Raw genomic sequence first — 23,677 nt, 5'->3', positions numbered from 1 at the left:
AGTTCTAGTTTTCTTGTTTGTTTGTTTTGTTTGCTTCAGTAAAAGTTTTACGGCACTTGCAACACATTAAGGTCATATAAGTGACGAAGATTACAGGCCTTACAAGAGAGTAACAAAAATAAAAAAGGAGGAGAGATCAGGACGATAGACATTTGATAGAAAAGAAGGAGCAAACCACATCAGAGCACCCGCCAAACACCCATGGTATGGGTATAACGACCCTGTCAGCACTGTTAGGTTATTTAAGAGGCGAGACCGTCTGAGGGAAAACAGTAGGACAATATCACATACTGAAAGGAAAGTTTTAACTTTTCATAAAGTTTTTGTTTTAGTAAGTTTTACAGCACTTGCAACACAATAAGGTCATATTATAAGCGCTGAAGATTAGAGGTGTTACAGGAGAGTAACAAACACAAAAAAAGGAGGAGGAGAGAGAAAGAAGATAGTTTTTTAAAAGGAAAGAAGGAGCATACAAAGTGCTGAAGATTAGAGGTGTTACTGCTTAGTTTTGTTTTAGGAAGAGTTTTACAGCACTTCCAACAGTTAGGTAATATAAAGTGTCAAAGACTACAGGTGTTACAAGAGAGTAACAAACCCAAAAAAGAAGGTGGAGAGACACGAACAATATATATTTGAGCACCCTATACCAGGGGACCCCTCAACCACTCACAGACAACATCACATACTGAGAGGAAAGTTTTAGTTTTAGTAAGAGTTGTGCGGCACTTGTAAACACAAATAGGTCATATAAGTGTCAAAGATTAGAGGTATTACTAGAGTGATAATAAGAATAATAAATAATAGCCAGGGGCTCTCGTGGTCTAGAGGTAAGGGGTTCGCCTTTCATTCAAAAGGTCCTGAGTTAAAAACCGGACAGTGGCAAAAAAATGTTCTTCTCTTGTCAATATAAAAAAATATACAGTACCATCAAAATCGGAATGTGGCTGCCTGAAGGCAAGGGGCCCTACTGAGAAGGAAAAACGGCCGCCTACGTAAAAATCAGTTGCAATGCTGGTTAAAGAACCAGCAGTCAACTACCCCCGAGATCTAGCAGGGGAACGCAAGGAAGAAGAAAAAGAACAATTGTAAAATTTAGTCAAATTCTGTCATATTGTACCAAAATGTAGTGAAATGAACGTAATTCAAAACCACCTCTCTAAAAATCAGTCAAGGGTACTTTTTTCCATTTAACACACCTAAGAACACTCTGACAACAACAACAAGGATATATTATATCTCACCTGCATAGTCTCAAAGACGCTCTTCTTGACCCCCAGCCCGTCGAGGTAGTAGCCGTAGACGTAGGAACACTTCAGCACCCTGCGCGCCTTCAACAGCTGCTGCACCGCCTCCTCCACAAATTTGGTCTCCGCCTGAGCCGTTGCTTCTGTCAAAGAGCGATCGTGTTCGTGTCATTCTAAGACAATGGTCAGTTTTGGAGCTCATCGTTACCACCATCATCATCATCATTATCGTCACCGACTTTACAATTCCTCTCTTTCTTGTTTCTTTTTTCTTGAAACATAACAATTTGCACATTGTCAATACTTTTTTACATAACCTACAAATACTCGCACCAAAATCAGGACACTGGACCCCCCCCCCCCCCCCCCAAAAAAAAAGAAATAATAAAAAGAAGAGTAAGAGAGTTTTGGTGCACTAGCAACACAATTAGGCCATATTTGAGCCGAAGAATAAGGATGTTACTAAAAGAGAGTAAAATACAAAGAAAAGTAGCAGGAGAGAAGAGGATGAGAAATGCTTGATTGGACACAAGGAGCAGTCCCACCACAGCACCCACTAACCACTTATAGATCCTTTCACTTTTTACACACAATGGATGGTTGTTGGTTCTCAGCATGGCAACCAATAATAGTGTGTTTCTAATACCATTTGTTATGCTCGTCCTCAAAAAAAGTTTGTTTGGTTTTTTTAACCTCTATGGGGGAGAAGCAATGTTTGTCTTTCTGTTTTGTATGAGGGTTTTTCTCTTCTTTAAACATATCGAGTCATCAAAACTACAGGCACCTAAAGCCAGAAACTGATTTTGAAAACCAAGTAGAAAGTGAAGTAGAAAGAGAAGCTTGTTACACTTCATTTTCATAAAAATAAACTCTTTACCCAATCCTCTTCAAATGCATCACATTGTGCAAAACATGTATGCTATCTAAAATGCCATCTTTTCTCTCCTTTCCTCAAAATGTTTTGAGTGATTTTCACGAACCAGCTGATAGCCACACAGAAAATCTATTAACTCTTTTGATCGAGCCCTGTGGGGACACTTCTTAAGTGTAATCCAGTGAGTTTTATTATAGATGTTCCTTTTTCTAATCATTTGGTAAATATAGACCACATATTGTAATACTTTGAACCCCTTTTAATATTTTTTGTCACTGTGACATTAAGTGCCTTAGCAAACTAAATACCAAAATCTTGAATATACCAGTCTTATGCCTGAGACAGTATTTCCTATCTAAAAAAGATAACCCAAGCCTTCCAGAAGCAGGACAGAAATCACTTGTCTACAAATCAGTTATCTTGCACCTGATTCTGACACAATCAAAATAATTCAGAAAAACAACATGGTCGAGTAAACAACTTCTGATTAACAACAAACTAACATAATTCAAGCTAAAAAGCCTGTAAACCTCGATAAGCGAAACAAGCAAAAAATTTTGCCTTAGAAAGGGCCACTCAATATGGCAGGTGACCTGTCCCTTATCTCGTACTAAGCACAAAGATAACAGCTGACAGTCACTTTAACCCATTCGTGACACAGGGTCAGTTCCTGCTGCACCAGGCACAGTTTTGGATCCCCAACGACACAGAGTAGCGCTAGATTTAGCGGTCAGTTTCCTAATATCTAAAAGAAAATTTTTTTCTTTCAACAGAATAAATATTCCCAAAATGCGAATCAGCAATTCGTTTTACTAAATGTATCTAATAGAAGCAGTATACTTTAGAATACAACCCCTGACAAACGGCATACGTCATTGTGGTCTACATGCTTCACAAAGCATGATGAATGCTGTACGCCACAGCAGCATCTTGGCTCATTCACCGCATAAGAAAAAATTACTGACGGCATCATAAAGGTCACGTAGGGGTTAAGCCCTCCAGCTCACCTATCTCTGTCACAGCCTCAGCCAGTTTCATCATCTTGTCTTTGGCCGTCTTTAGTAGGGGCTCCTCCAACTGTGAGGGAAAAAAAAAACCAGGACAGGGGTTGAGATTACGAAATACAGAATTCACCGTGAGTCAGCACAAACCTTTTTTTATGACAAATATTTCAACTTCTATTCAAGATAAACGGGTATTTTTTCATCAAAAGCAAGAAAAATAAACAAGATTTAAGACGATAACAATAACTCTTTATGTCCATAAACTGACAAGAGCCCAAAAACATCATTTCAAGACACAAATAACGCTGGACTCACCTTATAACTGTTCTCGTGATTCTTGAAACGGGTGTAGTAGTGAACAAATCTGTTCAGCTCCTGCATTCTCTTGTTCTTGTTCTCCGCCTGTTGACAGATAAGATGAAACGTGTAAGGGAAGATCCATTACCATCACAGTATTAACAAAACAAAAAACATACATACCCAAACAAGTCAGTTTTATTGAAGTATAGATCAGTGAATTTCTTCCAGGAGGGAGAGGGAGAGGGAGGGGGAGAGGGAGAGTTAGAGAGGGAGGGAGGGAGGGAGAGAGAGAGAGAGAGAGAGAGAGAGAGAGAGAGAGAGAGAGAGGGAGAGGGAGGGAGAGGGAGGGAGAGGGAGGGAGAGAGGGAGAGAGGGAGAGAGGGGGGGGGCAGAAGGCAGAAGTCTGTAAATTATAGGCAAAAAAAAGCAAGAAAAACGCAGGTTCACAAGTTGGACAGGACATATAATCCCTCATCCCTAGCCTCATTTTCTAACTCAGTGGATGTTATTTGAAATCAGTCAGTATGTCCTGGCATTATAACCACTGAAAGAAATGTTTTTTCCACAAAGGATGAATGATGTAGTCTTTGCTTTTCTTCTTTCTTTTTTTTCTACTAATCTCAAACTGGGCCATGTCAGTATCTCACATACAACAGGGATGCCACTGGACTTTTTAAAAATAACTGAAATTTTTTTTAGACTAGATTTAGCAAGCGACGCAGTAATAAATGCAACAAAGCAACATCATATCATTTCAAAAATAAGAACGGACTATGCCCAAAATAACGGAACCCCCCCCCCCCGGAAAAACGGCATCCCTGATGCAACTCCCAGCTACAAGTGACACATTTCTGTCAACTCACCTCAGTGACAAGACCTACAAGTCACTACCACAGAATTACAGTGTTCTATCTGACATTTTTGGCCGTTTTCAGTTACTTCAACCATGAGGTCAGAAACCAGACGTTCTATCTGCTCTATCAAAAGCAAAAGGTTATTCAGAGTCATTATCAAGATATTCAAAGAATTGCATTCGAAAAAGCTTGGCATGACGTGAAATTCAAAATCTTTTACGTCAAATTTCTCAAAACTCGGCACTGAGTACATAGAACTTTGCAATTTTGAGGTAGCGAAGTGACACATTTCTGTCAACTCACCTCAGTGGCACGAGCTACCAGCGACACATTTCTGTCAACTCACCTCAGAGACAAGAGTAGCGCTCTCCTCCTCCACCTTTTTGACCACCTCGTAGCGGTTGCACTTAAAGTAGCCGCCCGTTGAGCTGTTGTGGCGCTTCCATTGCTCCAGGCACACCCAGCAGAAGTCATATTTACACTGGAACAAGAAAAACCAAAATTACAAAAACCACGCAAATTTATTTAAGCTATTTTTCATATTTAAAAATTTTTTCTAAATTCTTTTTTTTTTGTGGAGTGGGTATTTTTTTTAAAAATAACTCTCCTCAAATGTCTTTTTTTTTTTTTTATCAGCTAAAACATTTGGAGGACACAGATTTACATTCTTCTAATTTTTTTTTAGCAAGGCTTACTTTAAAAAATGTATGCATTAAATATCTATTTGTAACACAAGTTGCTCCCTCCATATGATTCCAATAAAGAAGAATGATAAAAGTCAACCAACCTTGCTACACTTCATGTGATTGCAACCTTCGTTTTTCTGAATGGGCGACTTGCAGCTAGGACATGGCTTAGAGTTTGTCACCAACCACAAACAGTTTGCTGCCAGTTCTGTATCCTGCTCTGTGCCATCCACTGAAAATATAAATGGAATTCAAAACACTTGTTCTTTTCAAATGATCACAGAAATATAACCTTTCCATGCAGTATGTATAGTTTTCCATTCATTAACGACTGCATGATCACATCAACATAAGAAAACATCAAATCCACAATAGTATTCTAATTCTAAGGCCTGTGACGTATTTTTTATATGTACTGGTATGCTGGACAGTAAACTTTTACAGCAAGAGTCTCATCATAATTCACTATCAAAAGTACACAGAGGCCATAGAGAATAATAATCTGAAAAATCCCCAAACAACAATATAATTTTGGTACACATTTGCATTGTTTGCTTGTCCATCATTGGAAAGAAGGATCATTCCTGTCCGTCATAATGTTCACATTGTGTGTTTACCAATATCAACACAGAAATTGACTTTTTGTAGGGTAGTAACACAGGTTGGTACAGTCAAACATAGTACATAACAAGATAGTTCACTCTGAGAAAAAGTGTCTGTGGAAGTCCGCGCATAGGTTCAGATGTCGCTGCAGTCTTTGTTTTGAAGCTCTCTTTCGTTTTTCCAGAAGAAGAATAGGAATAGCACCCCCTTGTGCATCAGCTGTTCCGGTTCACTCAGTGCGGAGTTTTGGGTTTATTTTATTTTAATGACCTCTCGCCTCTCGTTCTAAAGCCAAATTAAACAAAGAAATCTGTCGCCCCTTCCATCTGAAGAGGATTTTTGTCAGAGTAACCATTTCAAAAGACGTTATTCCGAAATTGTAATTATAATTCATACAAAAACTTGTTAGTTTCACTTTCATTTTTTCCAATACAAGTAAGGTAACTCAATTCGCAAAGAGGGCGTTTTTCCGAAGAGGGCGCCACCAGATTTTGAGGACACTTTTTTAATTAGTTCAAAGAGAGGAGCGAACCATCTTGTTATACAAAACCTTTGGTACAGTCAAACTTGTTCTAACAGCCACCTGTCAAAGACAATCCCCTGTACAAATGACCACTTGTCACTTACTCCTTTGTGTATTTTTTTTTTTTACATTATAATGACACAGTCTAAGACAACAAATAAGCTCTTCGAAAATGGGTGGCCGTCCAGGACAATTTAGACTGCATTCGCAGCTCCTCAGACTTAATTATTATACCAATGACTGTGCAAAAAAAATAAAAGGGGAAAAAAATCCTGTCCTCACATGTTTCTGGCTTGATCTCCATGATTTTCTGAGACCACTTAATCCAGTTATCACAGCTGCAAGGCTCATGGGACTCCTCCAGACATTCCCTGGAAAACAAACATAATGCAATATAAGGCTCAGGGTAATCATGAGTTTTCTAAACAAATGTACAGATATACTTTCAAGATATTTTTCCACCTAAAAGTCTTCAATCCTTCTTCGTTTCCTTCATCAAGGTAGAGCCTAATACCAACTTTTTTACTTTCTTCAAAACAGGATTTTTCTAATTCGAACCATTTCTCCTTACAAACTTGCACAAGTTTTCTAAAATAATGAAAAGAATGATCAAAATTTTTATCAGGCAAGAGACTATGCTCTTCTGATTACATTATTTGTTTTCACTGATATTCAAAGTGACAACATTTTCACGACTAGCACGGAGCTATCAGTCAGAGTGAAACTAGGTGAATCATCCTTCCCCATACCAACTTTTGGATCAATAACAACAACAAATACCAATTTATCCCAAAATAAAGAAAATTATCTCTTAGTGCCTTGTTGCAAATCATACACTGACAAACAGAACAGGCTGAGGAGGCTGCTTCATAGAACTCCACAACAATAGAAAACGTAGCAGGGTATGTCCCGACACAAAGGACACTCACCAGCAGAAATAGTGGCCGATACCACAGTCCACTCCACGAGACGTATCCGAAGGGATCTTGTTTCTCTTGCCGTGTCCAGCTCCAGTGTCGAGATCCGGCAGCTTGACCGCTCGGCCACACCCCGGGTACGGACACCACTTCATATCCGGGTTACTGTCCACAAATGCCTGAGGACAACATAAGCACCCGCTGGCTAAAGTGTCAGCAAACGTAAGCAAAACAGGATAACAAATGTCCTTACAAAATGCCAACTTCTGAAAACAAATCTCTTTCCACTCCTTACTCCCTTCAGGTAAAAAAAATATATAAAAATCATGTTCAAACAGCTTGAGTCTGAAACTTCTTATGCAATTAAATTGATTTAAAGGCACAGAAACTTTTTCAGCTGCTACACACAAAAAAAAACCAACTTTCCGAGAACATACAGAAGGAGGAACAAATTCAACCTAAGCTCTGAATGAAAACTTAACACAGCAAACACCTTTTCATGTGGTGGCCATTTTTTTATCCATAAATACATGTAGAAGCATAGTTTCTAACTTTCTAGCTCTTATGCCTTTAACAAAGAAATAAATGATTCTTAAACTTTATCTCCATTATCCCTCCCCTAGCTCCCCAACCTCAGCTTATGAATTGCATAATCGACCCTATTCTGTGAAAGTTAAAAGACAATAAAAAACATAAGCAGAACGGTAAGGTTTACTTCCGTTGAGCACAAGTCTTAGACTTTGTTCACAAAGTGACCGGTCAGTTACCTTGATGTCAAACTGAAGATAACGTAGAGCCATGTCACGAGACACGATGCCTTCTATAATGTCCACAGGGACCAGCATGCAACAGTCGTACGCCGGACAGGTGATGTGGTGGGCATCGCCTTCTTGGATTTTCACATTTAGGTACCTGAGAACACAGGTAGACAATAAAAAGTTATTTGTAAAAACTTGAGATACAGTAGGAATACAATTTCTGCAAGTCCTCTCATTCAATCTCTTAAGAATACAAATTTGATATTCACAAATATGATAAGCTAAATCAGCATTTCATTTTTTTAAACAGAACAGAAAAGTAGGACTATCATGAAACGATAACAGAATAGATTAACAAATGATCTTGAAGATTAAAACACAACAAACTTCAAATAATTTCTATGCCAACATGCTAAGCTACCTCATAGGACTGCCTTACCAACCAATCTTAATAATGTATCCTTACAGATAACCTTATATTCTTGTGGCATTCCCGGATCCAGGGCCCCCACCAAATCCTGGAAATTTTTTTCAAGACCTCCAAATTTTTTTCAAGACCCAAATTTGAGGGAAAAATCAGGCCGTTGCGCATCAAGAATGATCCCCCAAAAAGCCTATCTATCAATGATAAAAAGTAAATATGTTTTTAAATGAATGCAAATGTACATTAGTAGTATAGTCTTCAAACAATAGATGATTATAATACTGGGTGACTGCCAACCCAGCTTCTCAATTTTCCAAGGGAGGGGCCTCATCCATTTTCCAGGGGCATGTCACATAACAATGACAGCGCATGCTCCATTTATATCAAATATATGTATATGTATATGTAGGGAATACACACACACACATGTTGGTACATTATATCCAGTCAACAACATGTCAGTGTGGCACTGGGATCTTGCGTGACTTGGGTACTTCAGCCTGTTCTTACTTATTTATATTTTCCCCTCATCATATTAGTCTATATATAAATTATAGGCCCTATATAAAAAAATGAATCCTGTTTTGAGCCTGAAAAAAGACCTAGAACCAGAATATCGACTGTCAGTGACCAGTCTGGGTGTCATGATTCATATAATAAACATGAAGACAGACGAAAACTATTGCTCAAACTCAAAGTAGAGTAATATTAGTAATAACTTGAATGGCTCAAGTAGACCTATTCAGTGTGAAAGGTGTAAGAACTGAGGGAGGGCAAGATGCAGTGACACTGAAAATCTGCCAATCTTGAACAGAAAGCTAATATATAGATCTAGATCTAGATATAAATTACAGTCACCCCATCCAATGAAACGCGAACACTTTATTATTCAATAACAAGGCATGACGGATCCCGATTCCACACCACGCCTGCACCAACGCGCGCTTTGCAGAGAGCTCCTTTAGTTGTTATCAAAATTGTAAATACTAAAAATTTGCTTCCAAGTTCAGTTTTGTCCTCTAGCGTTGCCTTCAGCAACCCTACCCCCCCCCCCCCCAACACATTCCGGACTCCGATACCTCACAGGTTCATTGACCGGTCACGATGGCGAACGTGACAAGATGCTTGTATAACTTTCTTTTCTTTTTTTTTCCACAAGTGACAGCAGAGGACAAATTTTTTATATTAATTTATTTTCAAGGCGACACAGCGTTCATAATGCACAACCTGCACGTTACAAATGTTGCGTTATCTATCAGACTATTACCAGAAAATTTCTGGGTGGTAACGAAAGCGAAAGTAGATCTTGATTTTTCCCGATCGAGCCTCGGTGTTACACAAACACTTCCGCCATAGCAGTTCAATTACGTTTCCTCTTCATGATTCATCAACCATACTATCTAGATAGCTACACTACTGATATTATACAGGCCCTATCCTTCCCCGACTTGCCGACCCATTACAAAATTCCCGACTTTTTCCCGACCTCCCGACCCATCTAAAAATTCCCGACTTTTTCCTGTTTTCTCGACCTGGTGGGGACCCTGCGGATCTCAGCAATTTAATTCAAATCCACAGGGCATTCCCTGGACTCGGAAATTCTATTCAACTGGCAGTCACCCTGTATGTGGTTTCAATAAGACAAAAAGGAGAACGACCCTTTTTCTCACAGCTAAAGAGAGACTTACCTTTCCCAACATTCCATGCAAAAGCGATGTGAGCAAGTCATATGGACAGGTTCTTCAGCAATTAGGAATGTATTTGCACAGATATTGCACTGAAGAAAAAGAATTAAAAAACATATATTAGCTTTAAAAAGGTAATCTTCAAAGGAAAAAAAATTATAAACAAAGAAAAACATCTGTCCTGACTGGAGAGCCTACTAAAAGACAAATCAGCAACTACTTTTTTTATAATGTCCAACCAACAAAATGTAATTCTCCCTTTTCTTTCCAAAAGTAAATCTATAAAATAGATTTTTTATATGACAGGCAGAAGCTGAAAATAAGACGTGGCAAACATCAAAATTTCAAATCAACTTGGAATCATAGCTGTTGTCAAACCAGAGTGAGTATAACCACTCACCCTCAGAAACAAAGCCTCTTTTGCTACAATAGCCTTGTGTACAACATTTTTTTTCTTCTAAACTTACTCAACAGACAATTTCTCTAATACATCATGCTTTTGACCCAATTCCTTCACATGTCGGAACTGTTTCAGTATTCATCATCTCTTTTTTTTTCCCCTTATTATTAAGTGCTAATTATTGTGTGGAAAAGCTTCTCTAAATCCCCCCCCCTTTCTTGAAAATAAACTCTCTTACCTCAGCATCCAAGGGGGTTGGGGCAGAATGGAGAGGGGAGGGGAGGGGGCTGGCCAAGTTTTCTTGGACCTGTGGCTTGTCACTAAAGAGACTGGACGGTGGGGTCACGCCACATTTCTCACAGCATGCCTCGGGGTCTATCATCCAAGCTTCCAGCAAGGTTTCCCTTGACCATTCTGAAAAGTAATTAAAGTATTGAGATAACCAGTCTGTCAAATAGTCACTTTTAAGAACAAGGGGGCTATCCCCAAAAAATACTGTTTTGAGAAAATCGAGGCTAAAGTTTTTGCCCCTTGTTCAGCTTCTTTAAAGGACAAGGAGAGTTTTCTCTATAACAAAACAAATGTACACACCAATGAAAGAAAACTTCTCCTATAAGTAGGGCAATGCCAACTTTTGGTATAGGTCAAGATTTCTGGAAAACCCTGAAATCTGGGTTAGCCTACTTGTCCTTAAAAGCGACCAAAAAAACCAAGCTCATGCATTCCATGAGCAAATGGACAAGTGGACAGACTGAATATGGGATGCTACCAGGAGGTAAAAATTTTGTATTGTAATTCATGAGTATTATTCCTCCAGTGTTTCTTCTTTCTAGCCAAGCCTATGAACCATTTAACCCTTTCTGTACTAGTCAGTGAAACAACGAGCATATTTTGCTTGACACATATCAGAGAAATATAAACAGGAAAAAATGTTCTTGTTTAAACCCCTTCCCTTTGGGCTAATTTTATCCCCCTGTGCGGAGCAGCATGCCAGTGATTTGGGGTACCGTCACTAAATTGAGCATAATTTGGTTATTTTTGCACTTACAAGGTTCATATATTTCACCCACACATTTAGAAATACATGTTATATCGGAAAGTACATAAAAACGTGCTATATATAGAAGGAAAATTATTTTATTTGTGGTGTAGTATCAAAATTATGGAAAATAAGAATTTTTTAAGTTTGTTATTTTTGGAGTGCTCATAGCTGCCACTCAGGAATTTTTAAAAAGGAGCAAATTCAGGCGAAGGTGTACACGCGCTCTCCGAACGCCGGAGTAAAAACAGTGAGATCCAGAGGCAATATATTGGAACATCTAGCCCATGGTTTTGGAAGGGAAAACTGTCATATTTGTTAACCTTAACCATAGGCTACAGAATTAAAATGTATTTGAAAAAAAAAAACACAATAAAAACTAAGGCACTAAGTTGACTGACAAGCATTTGACACAATTTGGTGACTAAAAATCCAGTGTTTGTTGCCAGCTGGTGTCTCATAAAAAGATTTCTTTCACTTTAAACTTGTGCATCCATGTAGAGCAGTATTGGATCAAGGAGGCAACACCTTTGCCACTGTTGGCCAACTAAGCGATTTCTTTATCGCACCAAACGCAAAGTGCAGCAAGCAGCTTGTTCAATTTTCTAATGAACTTTTCAAGTCGTACACCGTCTGCTTCTTTCTTATTCCAGCTTCTTTTATTTTTGCATTCTGCATCAATTTCTCTTGAATTTACGCCGTTTTCAAAGACAACTCGGCGCGCTATCGTCCCGATGCTCGATTGACACTGTCGCTCCACAAGAAACAATGTGAAACTTGTGCCAGGCAGGCACAGAAGAACGGAAGAAGAAAGCTACGGGCGGACATGTGCAAGCCGTGTTTTCGTCTCTCTCCTGTTTCAGTGTTTTCCGCGGGTAAAAAAAAAGTATTGCAATTTGTGACCGAAAGCGGTCCAGCAGAGGAAGGAGGAAAGTAGCGGGAAAAGCTAGATGAAGCGGAGTTTCCGTTATTTGGCGGAAAAGTGGCAGCTATGAGTGATGCATACTTATAGCAAAATTTTCTTGGTTCTACAGCAGAAAGTAAAAAAAAGAAAAGAAATAATAATTATTACCTTTATTAAGAGTAATCCAGTGTTCCACCTTGCTTTGGTAATTTTTACAACCAAAAAATAGATTTCTTGTGTCAACATTGAAAACACTTTGGAATACGACCTCTGCCACATCCCCTCTCTCTAATTCTGCCATGCCTTGTCCCCCCAATTGGCAACTCCACCATTATCATTATCATAGATCTAGATCACATTGATCTAGATCTAGATCTTATCAGGGGTATCTCTGAACCCCCAATTGGCAACTCCACCATTATCATTATCATAGATCTAGATCACATCGATCTAGATCTAGATCTTATCAGGGGTATACCTTAATTCTCTGAACAACTTTGAGATCTAGATCTACGTCTCTCTTTCCTTGTTGGTAAATCTTCACTATCAGCACGATCACCTTCTATCGCATCTCCCATCAAACTCATTAACACATCACTGTCTTCTTCGTCTTCATCCATCTCACTTCCTTCATCGAAGTCGTATTCATCACTATCAGGATCATTATTCACCTCGTCCAATACCTCTAACGCTGTGAACGGACGCTTGGAGCCTCGAATGGCTGGTTGAAGCCATGTCAACAAAGATTACGTTTGTTCGTGAAATGGGAAAGATCAACAACAAAGTTCCATTAAAAATGACAGACTGCGATTTGGCCTCTACTTTCACTTTCATAACATTCCCCAGATGTCCCTTATATAAGGGGAAGTCATCTATGAAAATAGTTTCCTCCATACATTACTCAGAATTGTCTCTTTGTGCTCAGGTTGCACACATTATAGTGACATACGATGGCCTGAGTCAGGCTCGGGCGACGCAGTGAAGGGGCTAATTGTTTAGAGCACCAACTTACTAAAAAGCTGTAAAAACACAAAAGCCAGTCACTAGAGGGGATAATACTATGAAGACAATACTCTGTAAAGCAGTATGTAAAGGCAAAAAAAAAATATTGTGATTTGCTGGAAGGCTCCCAAACTTACCATGATTTCGCAATAAGGCCTCTGCAGTGAAAAGAGGCACACTGAGCATGTCCGCAGTCTCCACCAATAACTGGTCCTTTGCTTCTTGCAAGTCTTGAGGCCGGAGTCCAGAATATTCCTGAGGAGCACAGTGTATAGAACTTTGATATTCATTCTCCTCGCAACTACACAAAGAACTTGAAAGAATTTAGGACAACAGAAGGCGAGTGCAGGTTAGAATTTCAAAATTTCTTTTTTTTTAATGTATATTTTTACACACCCATCATTACAATTTAGATCAAGAATGTCTAAATATATAGGACATTTACATGATAATCAAGAGTCTTTTTCCATACAAAATACATTGATAAAAGCCTATTTCCATAGCCACTATTTCAATGTCCAATTTCAGGCAATACATGTAAGAAATGAACTGTAAACAATTGTTAAAAACTCAAAACCTCTTTTTTTAACATCTCAGAAGGGTTTGTTATCTTGGTATTCTATTGTTTCAAAATATAAGAAAACACAAGGAATAAACTTCAAATGAAATCATACAGAAACAATGGAACTCCTGAACTTGTCAAAAACAGTTGTATTTAAAAACAAAGATTCTAAGGTTCTCTTTGAGTACATCCACACACATCAAACTGGGCACACACATAAAATAATGTAGTTATTTACCTCCATAGGAGGCATAGAAACGTTGTCTTCTTCATTGAGAGACTCTTCCTCATTCTGCAATGGAAAGAAAAAAAGCATGCATGACCTCTCTGTAAAAAATTTTTTTTTAAACATAAGACTTTTCAACACGTTGAGAAAAGAAAACTAGTCTTCGGTGAAAAATGTGACAATTTTCAGTGCAACGGAAAGTACAGAAACAAAAGCTTTTTCCAGTTTCAATTTGGTGAGTGCCTCACATCACATTTTCTTGGTATTTTCTTTACTGGTACGAATTACCCAATACAAATTTCCAGCAGTCCAACCCTAATCTTTCATCAGAGGGCAGAGATGCCAACCACAGAAAACCGAAATGAGTATTGGGAAATATGAAAATGTGTATTTTCATGGGGAAATGTGTATTCTTCACGATCGACCGACCAACCAGTAAAGTGTCCAGCAATATTTCCTGGAAAAAAATTACTAGCTCACCAGCTCGAAAAATGGAGCACATACGCATACAATAAACATGTATCCAGTCAACAACGTGTCAGTGTTCAGTGTCGTATTGACGTCTTATTTGACTTAAGCATTTCAGTCTGTTATAATATTTCCCTCTCATTATTATAATAAAAAATTAATCCTGTTTTGAGCATTCGGAAGGGCCTAGAACAAGAATTTCGACTATCATTACTATCCAGAACCAGTCTGGGTGTCATGATTCATATTATGAACTGACAGACTAAAATTATTGCTCAAACTCAGAGAAGAGCAATAACTTGAATGGCTCAAGTAGACCCACGCAGTGTGAGAGTTGTAACAACTGTGGGAGGGCAAGATGCAGTGACACTGACACTGACAATCTGCCAGTCTTGAACAGAAAGCTACAACATACACTGTAGGTATAATTTACTATCACCCACCCAATGACACGCAAACATTTTATTTCAATAACACAGACTTGCAAAGTATAAGGGGTCCCGATTCCGCACACGGTCTGCACCAACGCACGCTTTGCAGAAAGCTCTAATCAAAATTCTGAAATTTGCCTCCAAGTTTTTGTCCTCTGGTGTTGCCTTCACACCCCCCCCCCCCTCTCGAGTGTACAAAAAAAAAATCAATAATCCCTCCTGTAGTCCTATACTTGGCAGCGCCGTTACTCCCACCAAACACGGTCTTTGCTCACACGATGCCACATTTATTTTGTGATGCGAATGCGCGCAGGTTCATTGACCGGTCATGATGGCGAGCCCGACAATCTAAAACTCGGACGACGCTTGTATTTTCTTTTCTTTTTTTCCTACAAGTGACAGCATAGAGACGAGTTCAAGAAATTTTATTTGCACGGCAGCGTTTACACTGCACAACCTTCACGTCGCAAATAAGTTGTGTTATCAGTCTACCGCTGGCAAACTTCTCGGTGGTAACGAAACCGAAAGTAGATCTTGATTTTCCCGATCAAGCCTCGGTGTCACATACACTTCCGTCTGTCGCCATAGCCGCCTGTTCGCGTGAAAGTGAAACGTACTCTCGGAGGAGGAAAAGCTAAACAAATATAGTCACAATCGCGACCGGAAAAAATGAACTTACTGACCTTATCGGACTTGGATTTCTAATATTCCAGTTCCGCGATACTCATATTATTTTGACAAAAGAGGGAACTTGAGATATAATTAGGTTTACTCGCCCAAACTGGATTTCGTATTTTTCGCATTCCAGGATGCATATTTTTTCATGAAAAGTCGTATTCGCGTATTTTCGGAAAAAAATCGTACTAAAATACGTAAAATCGTACTGGTTGGCATCTCTGAGAGGGTCTGAGAGAAGAATCTTGATGACTAGTAGTGTGCATCCGGAGACACAACAACAGATACAAGAAGAGAACAGTCTACTGGAAATGATGAAGGAGCAGACCATATCATAGCTGCCATAACAATTATGAAATACCCCGAACGATGTCCAAATTACATTCACTGCAATCTATATTATTATCGTCTACAGATAATTATTCCAATGTGTTGAGAACATTCTCAGTGAGCATACATAACATAAAGTCACTTTAATGTAAAACCACAATAACATTTGGGTGAATTAACAGCACAGTTAACACAAACACTAGTTTGACGATGAATAAAGGAAAAATCAAGTTCCAACAACCTTGGCTGCTTCTTTGGTACAGACCAATTAAATATGCAATACAATTTACATAGAACTTTCCTCTTTCCCTCCCTACAAAAAAAAAACACTAGCTGACAGAAACCCAAGAAAAAACAAGTTTTGCAACACTAAATAGCAGACATTTTCACAGTAAATCTAAAAAAAATTGTCTTTAATTATCGAGGGAAGAGCCCAAAATATATAAGACAAGTGAAAAGGCTATTCTTACTGAAAACACCATTTTCGACTCAAGGTATAGAGCAATCCGGGCATGTCCATTTCTCTCAGCAGTGTCACAAGGCGTAAGGCTGTCTTCATTCTCCGTAAACAGTGGAGCCCCATACTGTACAAGGGTCTGCAAAGGAAAATTCAGACACTTATTTGGAAACTTTTCTCCAAACCCCTGTACTGTATTTACCGTTAGGCCTACAAAAATATCAAACTGGCTGTATATCTAAGGTAAAGTAAGATTTGACATGTGTTTAAAATAGAGAATAGAGGTGTTACAGAGGCAGGGGCCTCCTATGTAATCATTGTTCATCTCATTAAACCATACTTGAATTTGTCATCCAAGGTTTAGCATCACAAACTTCCCAATAACTCTGTTCCTATTTAACTTATTAACTATTTGAATACAGTAAACACCAAACTGAGTAGAAACTAATGATCAATGGAATAAACTACAATTTCAATACATATGAATTAACTAGGGTGTCGTCCATTTTTGTTACCACTGTAAACAACCGAGTGATGCCATACACCACCTAAACTGATGCGCCGTATCGTATATCAAAAGTTTACAGAGTTAGGAAGGAGGACACAAATGAAAACAGAACAAATAAAAGAGCAGCCAAAAAGCCCCCTGATGCAGATGAAATCAGAGTTTCCTTCACTGCAGACCTGAGCCATTGACATACCTTATCAGTACTGAAAAGTAAAGTAACTGCCACTGCAAAAAGCAATATATAAGGGCTTCCCTAAAAATTCAATACTCCAATTTCAAAAAGCCCAATAACTTTCTGTTTCTTGAGTAGACAGAATCACAAAAAAAGTAAGACCGTTAGTTTTAGTTAGAGTGTTATGGCACTTGCAACACAATAAGGCCATATAAGAGCCGAAGATAAGAGGAGTTACAAGAGAGTAACAAACACAGAAAAGAATGAGGGGGAGACAGAGATGACAGGTATTTTAGAGGAAAAAAGGAGCAAACCACACCAGAGCACCCGCCAACCACCCACGGAGACCGTTATATTGGTGATAAATTACATCTTCAGGATAAGCACATCATAACAGATTTTTAACAAAGAACAATGCTGAAATTATAAATTATATTTTGAAATAAAGATTCATTAAAAAAATGAATGATTGAACCAGAGTTTTAAACTCAAAATTTTGTATTATTTACCCTCCTGCACTAGGATAGTAACACACATGAAACATACATATTACATTCTTTACCACAAAAAAAAAGGGATGAATTTTCAGCTGTAAGCTCCAAGAAACAAAAATATAATTCAATGTTGATAAAGCTATACGTGTGCAAGCGTTAGACTGTTGCATTTTCTCGTTCTTCACGTTACTTGGGCTCTTGTGGCCTAGAGATTAATATGTTCGCCTCTCATGCAAAGGTCCCGGGTTCGAATACGGGTAGAGACGGAAAATTTTTCTTCTCTAAATTTACCTCCTTTCCTTCTAGCAATGTTCTCTCGTCTGCTTTCGTCTGCCCTTTCTGACCTCACCCCCTCACCTCCTTTGCCCCCTCCTCTGGGCTACTGACTCTTTCTGCAGCCTTTCTACTGCTACTCCTTGGCTCCTTCTTACTGCTGTCTTTCAGCCACACCTCTGATCTTCTGGCAGGAAAGATCTACACCTAGCCTTCTTGGACAAGGGCGAAAAATCTTGGAGGTCCCGTTTGCAAGTTGTGCACATTAAAGATTCCTTGGTGGTTTAAAATCAATAACAGTAGGTTTCGGCCGCCACCCGGGCAAAATTCAAAATTTCCTACCAACTGAAAAAGCTTCACGTGTCCCGCGCATTCATATGACCTTATGCAGTTGCGAGTGCCGTAAAACACTTACCCCCCCCCCCCCCCCCCCAAATGTTTTAATTGAACACTGAGATGATCTTACCTCCACACACTGAGCCAATCCCGAAGCTGCTGCATAATGCAAAGCTGTGTTCAATTTCTGAGAAATGAAGGAACCAGATACACTAATAAACATCAATAAAAAAAGACTATTATCTTGAAAAACAACCACCATTACATAAGTAAACAAAAAATAACTTAAGGTCATGGCACAAAGCAATATTTAACTTAAATTTTTATATATCTTAAGATATATTTATCCCAAGAGATTGAAATAAACTGCACTGCCCAGACCAATGGCTATGTTTCATTCTTATAATTAATCTACAATGGTTGGAGCCTCAATAGTGACAAGTATGTACTTTCAAATTACTGAACTGCAAATTATGTCAAATTGCCACACTATGTAATTATCAACAGGAGCAGCAGGTGTTTTAAGGAGAACTGAGTTATATTCCATCCCATGTCAGCACTATAAATGCTCCATTTGAACTTTAAAAGCTAAATTTCAAAAACAACTTTCACAGACAACAATAACGAAAAGAAGTTTCAGCAAGCCACACTACACCAATACAACTATCCAACCAGGGGTCGAAGAACCAACTGGAGCTCTGACCACAGGATACACAGAAGCAAGAGCCGACAACAAAGGCCTAGCACCTTCTCGATCTTCTTACCTCATCTTGTGCTCCCAAATCGATCTTCTCCACTTGCCCCTCTGACAGTGTGGCTCCCCTCCACTTCAGCAAACTATTTAGGCACTCCATGCGTCTGTTACACACATGGACTGACTGCCAATTACTTTCCATGCACACACAGTGCACACAGGTTTCCTTCTTTGCATTTGTCTTATTTGGGTTTCCACCCTTGGAGAACAGGAAGGTCCTAGAAAAACCAAACAGGTTTAGTTTACTTTTAGTATGAGTATGAGTTTTATGGTATTTGCAACACAAATAGATCATAAGTGTCTAAGATTTGAGGTGTTGCTACTAGAAAGTATCATAGAAAGAAAAGAAGGAAGAAAGATTAGGCCCACAGAATTTTTATAGGAAAGACCAAACAGGTAACAATTTTATAACATGTGTGTGTCAGTATCAGCAGAGGGTGTAAATGATGAAGATGAGGACAACAAAAACAATGATGATGATGATGATTGAGGGTTTTTAAAAAGCAAGCAAGATGCAAACTTGAAGTAATTATATAATATGACCTCAAAGATTTTTTACCCCATTTGAACCAACCACCGCAGCTGAAAAACACTATTGCTCAAGCAACTATAATTGAAAACAGTTTTTTAAAATTATATCAATAACTAGACGCTGGTTGATCACGAAGAAATGAGGAAACTGCTTTTCCAGACATGGAAAGCACACACATGAGAACTAATACCGGGTGCCCATTACGGATGGGATCGGGTCGGGTCGATTTCTTTACTCATCGCCTGAAAACAAACGCGTTTGTTTTTTAGGAAACGAGTTGGGGGCAACCAGCTTGTGCCACGATAGTCGCTTTGCGCCCTCAATCTAGCTAGCAAACCGCACCAACCTGACCCGATCTCCCAATGGGTACAGTAAGAAGAGAACATACTTTAACAAGGTGGGCATCCCATGCTTTGACGCTAGATGGAGGGGAGTCTCGTGCTGATGCGAATCCCCATAGGAGCAGTTGGGGTCCAGAGCTTTTCTCAGCTCCCCATTGTTCCTGTACAGCTGTAGGGCTTGAACTTCATCCCCAGACTGGAGGTGTTTGCGAAACTTGGACGATGCACTTCCCATGCCGGGACACTTCAAAATGGTTTACCAAGGCATCCTCCTGTTAATAAATAATAAAACACATTATACACTGCAAAGAGAATTGATTTTATCGGTACTCACTGGCAACTCCCCTACCTGTGTCAGAAACATAAACTTTCAGACACCAACATCAATGACCTCAGACTTGAGGCAAAATACAGTCGGAAACTGCCCAAGATGAGAAAAGCGGTCATTTTAGATTACCCTATTGGACAGTGTCTACATTTCTCTAATATAGAGAAAAAAGCATAGGAGAGGAAGTGGGAAGTCATTCTTTGTGTTCTGGTGATGATTATCTTCGACAGGTGGTCATCTGAGTCATCTCAGAACACCCTTCAAATCTGTGGTACTTATACTCTCGACCACACAATGTAGAAAATAATAGGCCCCTACAAGGTGGAGAGTGGAAAGTAGACCTTTATACTCTATACTATATAATATAGTGGACAGTCTTGAACAGGTAATCGCTAGAGTAGAATCAACGAAACGGTAGAGTTCCGAAAGGAAACAGGTTTTTTTTTACTGTGCATACGATAGAGTCTAGATCTAGACGACTTTTGAATTTGAAGTTATTATCTGGCCTAATATATCTAAAATTTTTAACGTAGCTTTATGAGAGCTCTGGAATTTTGTCTCACGAAGATCTCAGCAAAACCAACATGATCCTTTTTTTGTTGCCACTGGCTATGCGTTCGGCCCTCATGCTCATGCGTACGGCCCCTCCCTAGCGTACGGCCCTTAGATTATTTTCCATAAAAGGAATGCTGAAATTTTCCATTGAAATAAGAAGGTCAGCATCTATGCCCTTTATAGCTGTGCGCTTCCCAATCGAAGTATGTCATCCCTATATAGATCTAGGGCCTGCCGGCTTCCAGGGTTTAAGTTTGTCCACTTGTAGTGTCCGGTTTGAGTTATGTGTGCCGCCTTCAAAGCCTAGCTATTATAGTCAAGGGGGGGGCTGTACAAATAGTCTCGATAGCCACTTCGTTTTTTGTTTTTGTTTAAGGAATCATCCAAGAAAATGTTTCAATGCCTTACAGTACTGCTGCACCCAAACCCAAAGTCCAAAGTGAAGTTAAGTGTAAGACTTTTTCCCCTTATAAATCCAACACAAACAGACAGAGGCCTGAGAGGGGCTACTTGACTCAGCCTCGGCCTAGCGGGTCAACATCATCTAATCTAGACGATGAAAACAAGAAAAGACATCAACTGTTCGGCTGTAGTACAGTAGGATCTATTCACAAGCCCAAATCCTCCGTAGCCTAGTACTACAGCTTAAGTTATTTAGACTTCTATTCATCATACAGTGGTCCGTGGACAGATCCTGATCCAGACAATACTCTTCAGTCGAGAGATAAGATCTTGATTCAAGATTCAAGGTCTATAATCTAGATCTAAATAATTTGTGAAATACCGAGGAATGTATCCTTCGCCTGACAATACCCGACTCACTGTACATTCGGAGTGCACCAGGTAGAGTATTGAGTTTTAGGCCCAGAATCTACCTGGGCCCAGAGCAAAACGTCATGTCTAGTCGGACTGTCTGGTCGACTGTCTACACAACCAAGTCTAGTCATAACATAAACATTACGATCTTGGTCTTGGTCAAGTAATGGGTATCTCAAGTGTCTAAACACGGGCATACTTCGGCAAGCAGAACAAGCCTGAACTCCATTTGGGCATTAAATATAAAGTGTGTATTTTAAATAAATGGCAATGTTCTCACCTAAATACCACACATGGTCATATTTTTGTCTAGGGGAAGACAAAGAGAAATTTATGCCATTTCGGCCTCCGCTATCAAGCAAGGCAACTTCCACAATATTTTCTCCAGTCGTGCGTTCCCGGAAATCAGCGAAAGTTGGCGAGTGGTCTCACGGAACTATCCGGACGCGACCGATCTTTGGTGGCTCTCGAGAAGTGATCGTGGTGCATGCTGAACGCTCGGAAAGCGAGTGAATTTAATTTATTAGTAATAGTACATGTATAAGGCTGTTTTGTACGGTTGATGCGCTTCATTTAAATCGAAAAGGTTTTCTACAAGGACAATAGAATATTATATCTTAAAACAAGCAAATGTTTTACTAAAAAAAAACAAAGGCTGACCTCAATGTTTTATTTTAATCAACCCTTTCTCATGGTGGCCTAGTTTAGAGCCTTATCCCCGCCCCCGTTTTTTGCTCAAACGTTATGCTGCAATAGTCTGGCTCGGTGAATGTAATATAATATGACATGAAACGGCAGGGAAACACAAACGACATAATATGAACCGGTAGGCCTAGCTTGCGACGAAACAGAACATGAATATGGAAAGTTTACGTTTAAGGAATTCATTTTGTTCCAACGTCCCTTCCCATTAGTGAAAAAATAAACAAGTAAAAAAAATGAAACTTGCTCAACAATCCTTCATCATAGCCATATTATTATATACAGGGAGAGCGTGTGGGGGGGGGGGAGGAGGTGCTTACGATTACAAGCACTAGCATCGATTTAACATTGTCTCTAAAAGTTTAGAATTCACTTTCCAAGACACGAGGCTGGAGCCCTTTTGAGGTCCCTAATGAAGCTGCCTCAATCCATGCCCCCGATCGGCGCCCTCGTGCATGTCCACCACTGCATGAAGGCTACATATAATATTATTGATACACGTTCACTCAGTAAATTAATTGTGGGTGATTGGGGGATGATCTGGTGTCGTTTACCCCTTATTCTTTCCTAATTGTGTGTTTGTAACTCTCTGGTAACACTTCTGTTTTGGCACTTTTATGACCTTATATAATGTGTTTCAAGTGCCGTAAAACTCTAACTAAAACAAAAACAAAAACCCATTAAATGTTGCTGTTGGTGCTGGGGTGAGTGGCGGGCTGAAGGAAAAGGCACTATTGTTGATCCCGTTTCGTGTTTACAATCTCGAATTTTTTACTCTAGAAAATCAAAATAAACAACAGAAAAAAAGAAAAGAAAGATCGAAAAAAGACCACATCAAAACCATGGCCATTTAGGATCTCTAGCAAGACTGCAAAAGAAGACGAGAGTTAAATGGTTAAAGATTCGTTGACACTTTTATAAAAGAGTCAGTAACCTTAAACGGACCTACAACTAAGACAAATGACGCATGATCATGACTCAGACTCTTCCACCAGATATAATACTCCTGTATATACAGTCGAACCTGCCCTGACGGCCACCTCTATAAGACGGCCACCTGTACAAACGGTCACTTTCCATTTCCCCCCTTGCGTTTTTTCTATATAATTTAACTGTGTAAGACGGGCACCTGTCCAACGCGACCGCGGCCACCAAATTTTAACACACAACCCCTATTGCACTGAGCAAAAACACCTGTCTTAGACGGCCACCTTAGAGACTCCATTACGTTTTGTCATAAATTGTGCATTGGCCCTTGGCGTTGTGGGCGAGCCGTCATAATCCAATCACTTGTCATTGTTGTTAGGTAGTCCCTCCAAACGATCATGTTGCATAGGCCCCTCCCACTGTTGACCAATTGGTAGCGATTTTCAGCTGCTGGTGAGGTAAACGTGTGATCCCTTATTTATACCCGTAAGCCCCGCCCAGACTTCATACACAAATCGTAAGTGAGATGAGTGGTCACTGTTTACCCAGTGTGTAACAAAGGACGTCAACACG

At 39.4% G+C, this 23,677-nt stretch overlaps 1 protein-coding gene across 1 annotated transcript in view; it reads right to left on the bottom strand.

Annotated features, from left to right (window-relative positions):
* The window catches only part of LOC101848573 (ankyrin repeat and IBR domain-containing protein 1), a 32,679-nt gene extending 10,793 nt beyond the window's left edge, over window positions 1–21,886 (bottom strand). The window contains exons 1-17 of the mRNA XM_005093127.3: window positions 21,756–21,886; window positions 19,824–20,048; window positions 18,914–19,121; window positions 18,280–18,336; window positions 16,380–16,505; window positions 14,018–14,071; window positions 13,355–13,472; window positions 10,511–10,686; window positions 9,876–9,964; window positions 7,773–7,917; window positions 7,018–7,184; window positions 6,371–6,459; window positions 5,064–5,194; window positions 4,623–4,757; window positions 3,438–3,524; window positions 3,126–3,195; window positions 1,242–1,387 (exon numbers count right to left, since the gene is read on the bottom strand). Coding sequence (XP_005093184.1) covers window positions 1,242–1,387; window positions 3,126–3,195; window positions 3,438–3,524; window positions 4,623–4,757; window positions 5,064–5,194; window positions 6,371–6,459; window positions 7,018–7,184; window positions 7,773–7,917; window positions 9,876–9,964; window positions 10,511–10,686; window positions 13,355–13,472; window positions 14,018–14,071; window positions 16,380–16,505; window positions 18,280–18,336; window positions 18,914–19,121; window positions 19,824–20,011 — 1,986 coding nt within the window. The 5' untranslated portion in view covers window positions 20,012–20,048; window positions 21,756–21,886. The remainder of the gene's footprint in view (window positions 1–1,241; window positions 1,388–3,125; window positions 3,196–3,437; window positions 3,525–4,622; window positions 4,758–5,063; window positions 5,195–6,370; window positions 6,460–7,017; window positions 7,185–7,772; window positions 7,918–9,875; window positions 9,965–10,510; window positions 10,687–13,354; window positions 13,473–14,017; window positions 14,072–16,379; window positions 16,506–18,279; window positions 18,337–18,913; window positions 19,122–19,823; window positions 20,049–21,755) is intronic.
* Window positions 21,887–23,677: the final 1,791 nt, after the last annotated feature.

This window comes from Aplysia californica, unplaced genomic scaffold, assembly GCF_000002075.1.
Source record: "Aplysia californica isolate F4 #8 unplaced genomic scaffold, AplCal3.0 scaffold00058, whole genome shotgun sequence".
Lineage (NCBI taxonomy): Eukaryota > Metazoa > Mollusca > Gastropoda > Aplysiida > Aplysiidae > Aplysia > Aplysia californica.
This window is presented reverse-complemented; position numbering and strand designations above follow the sequence as displayed.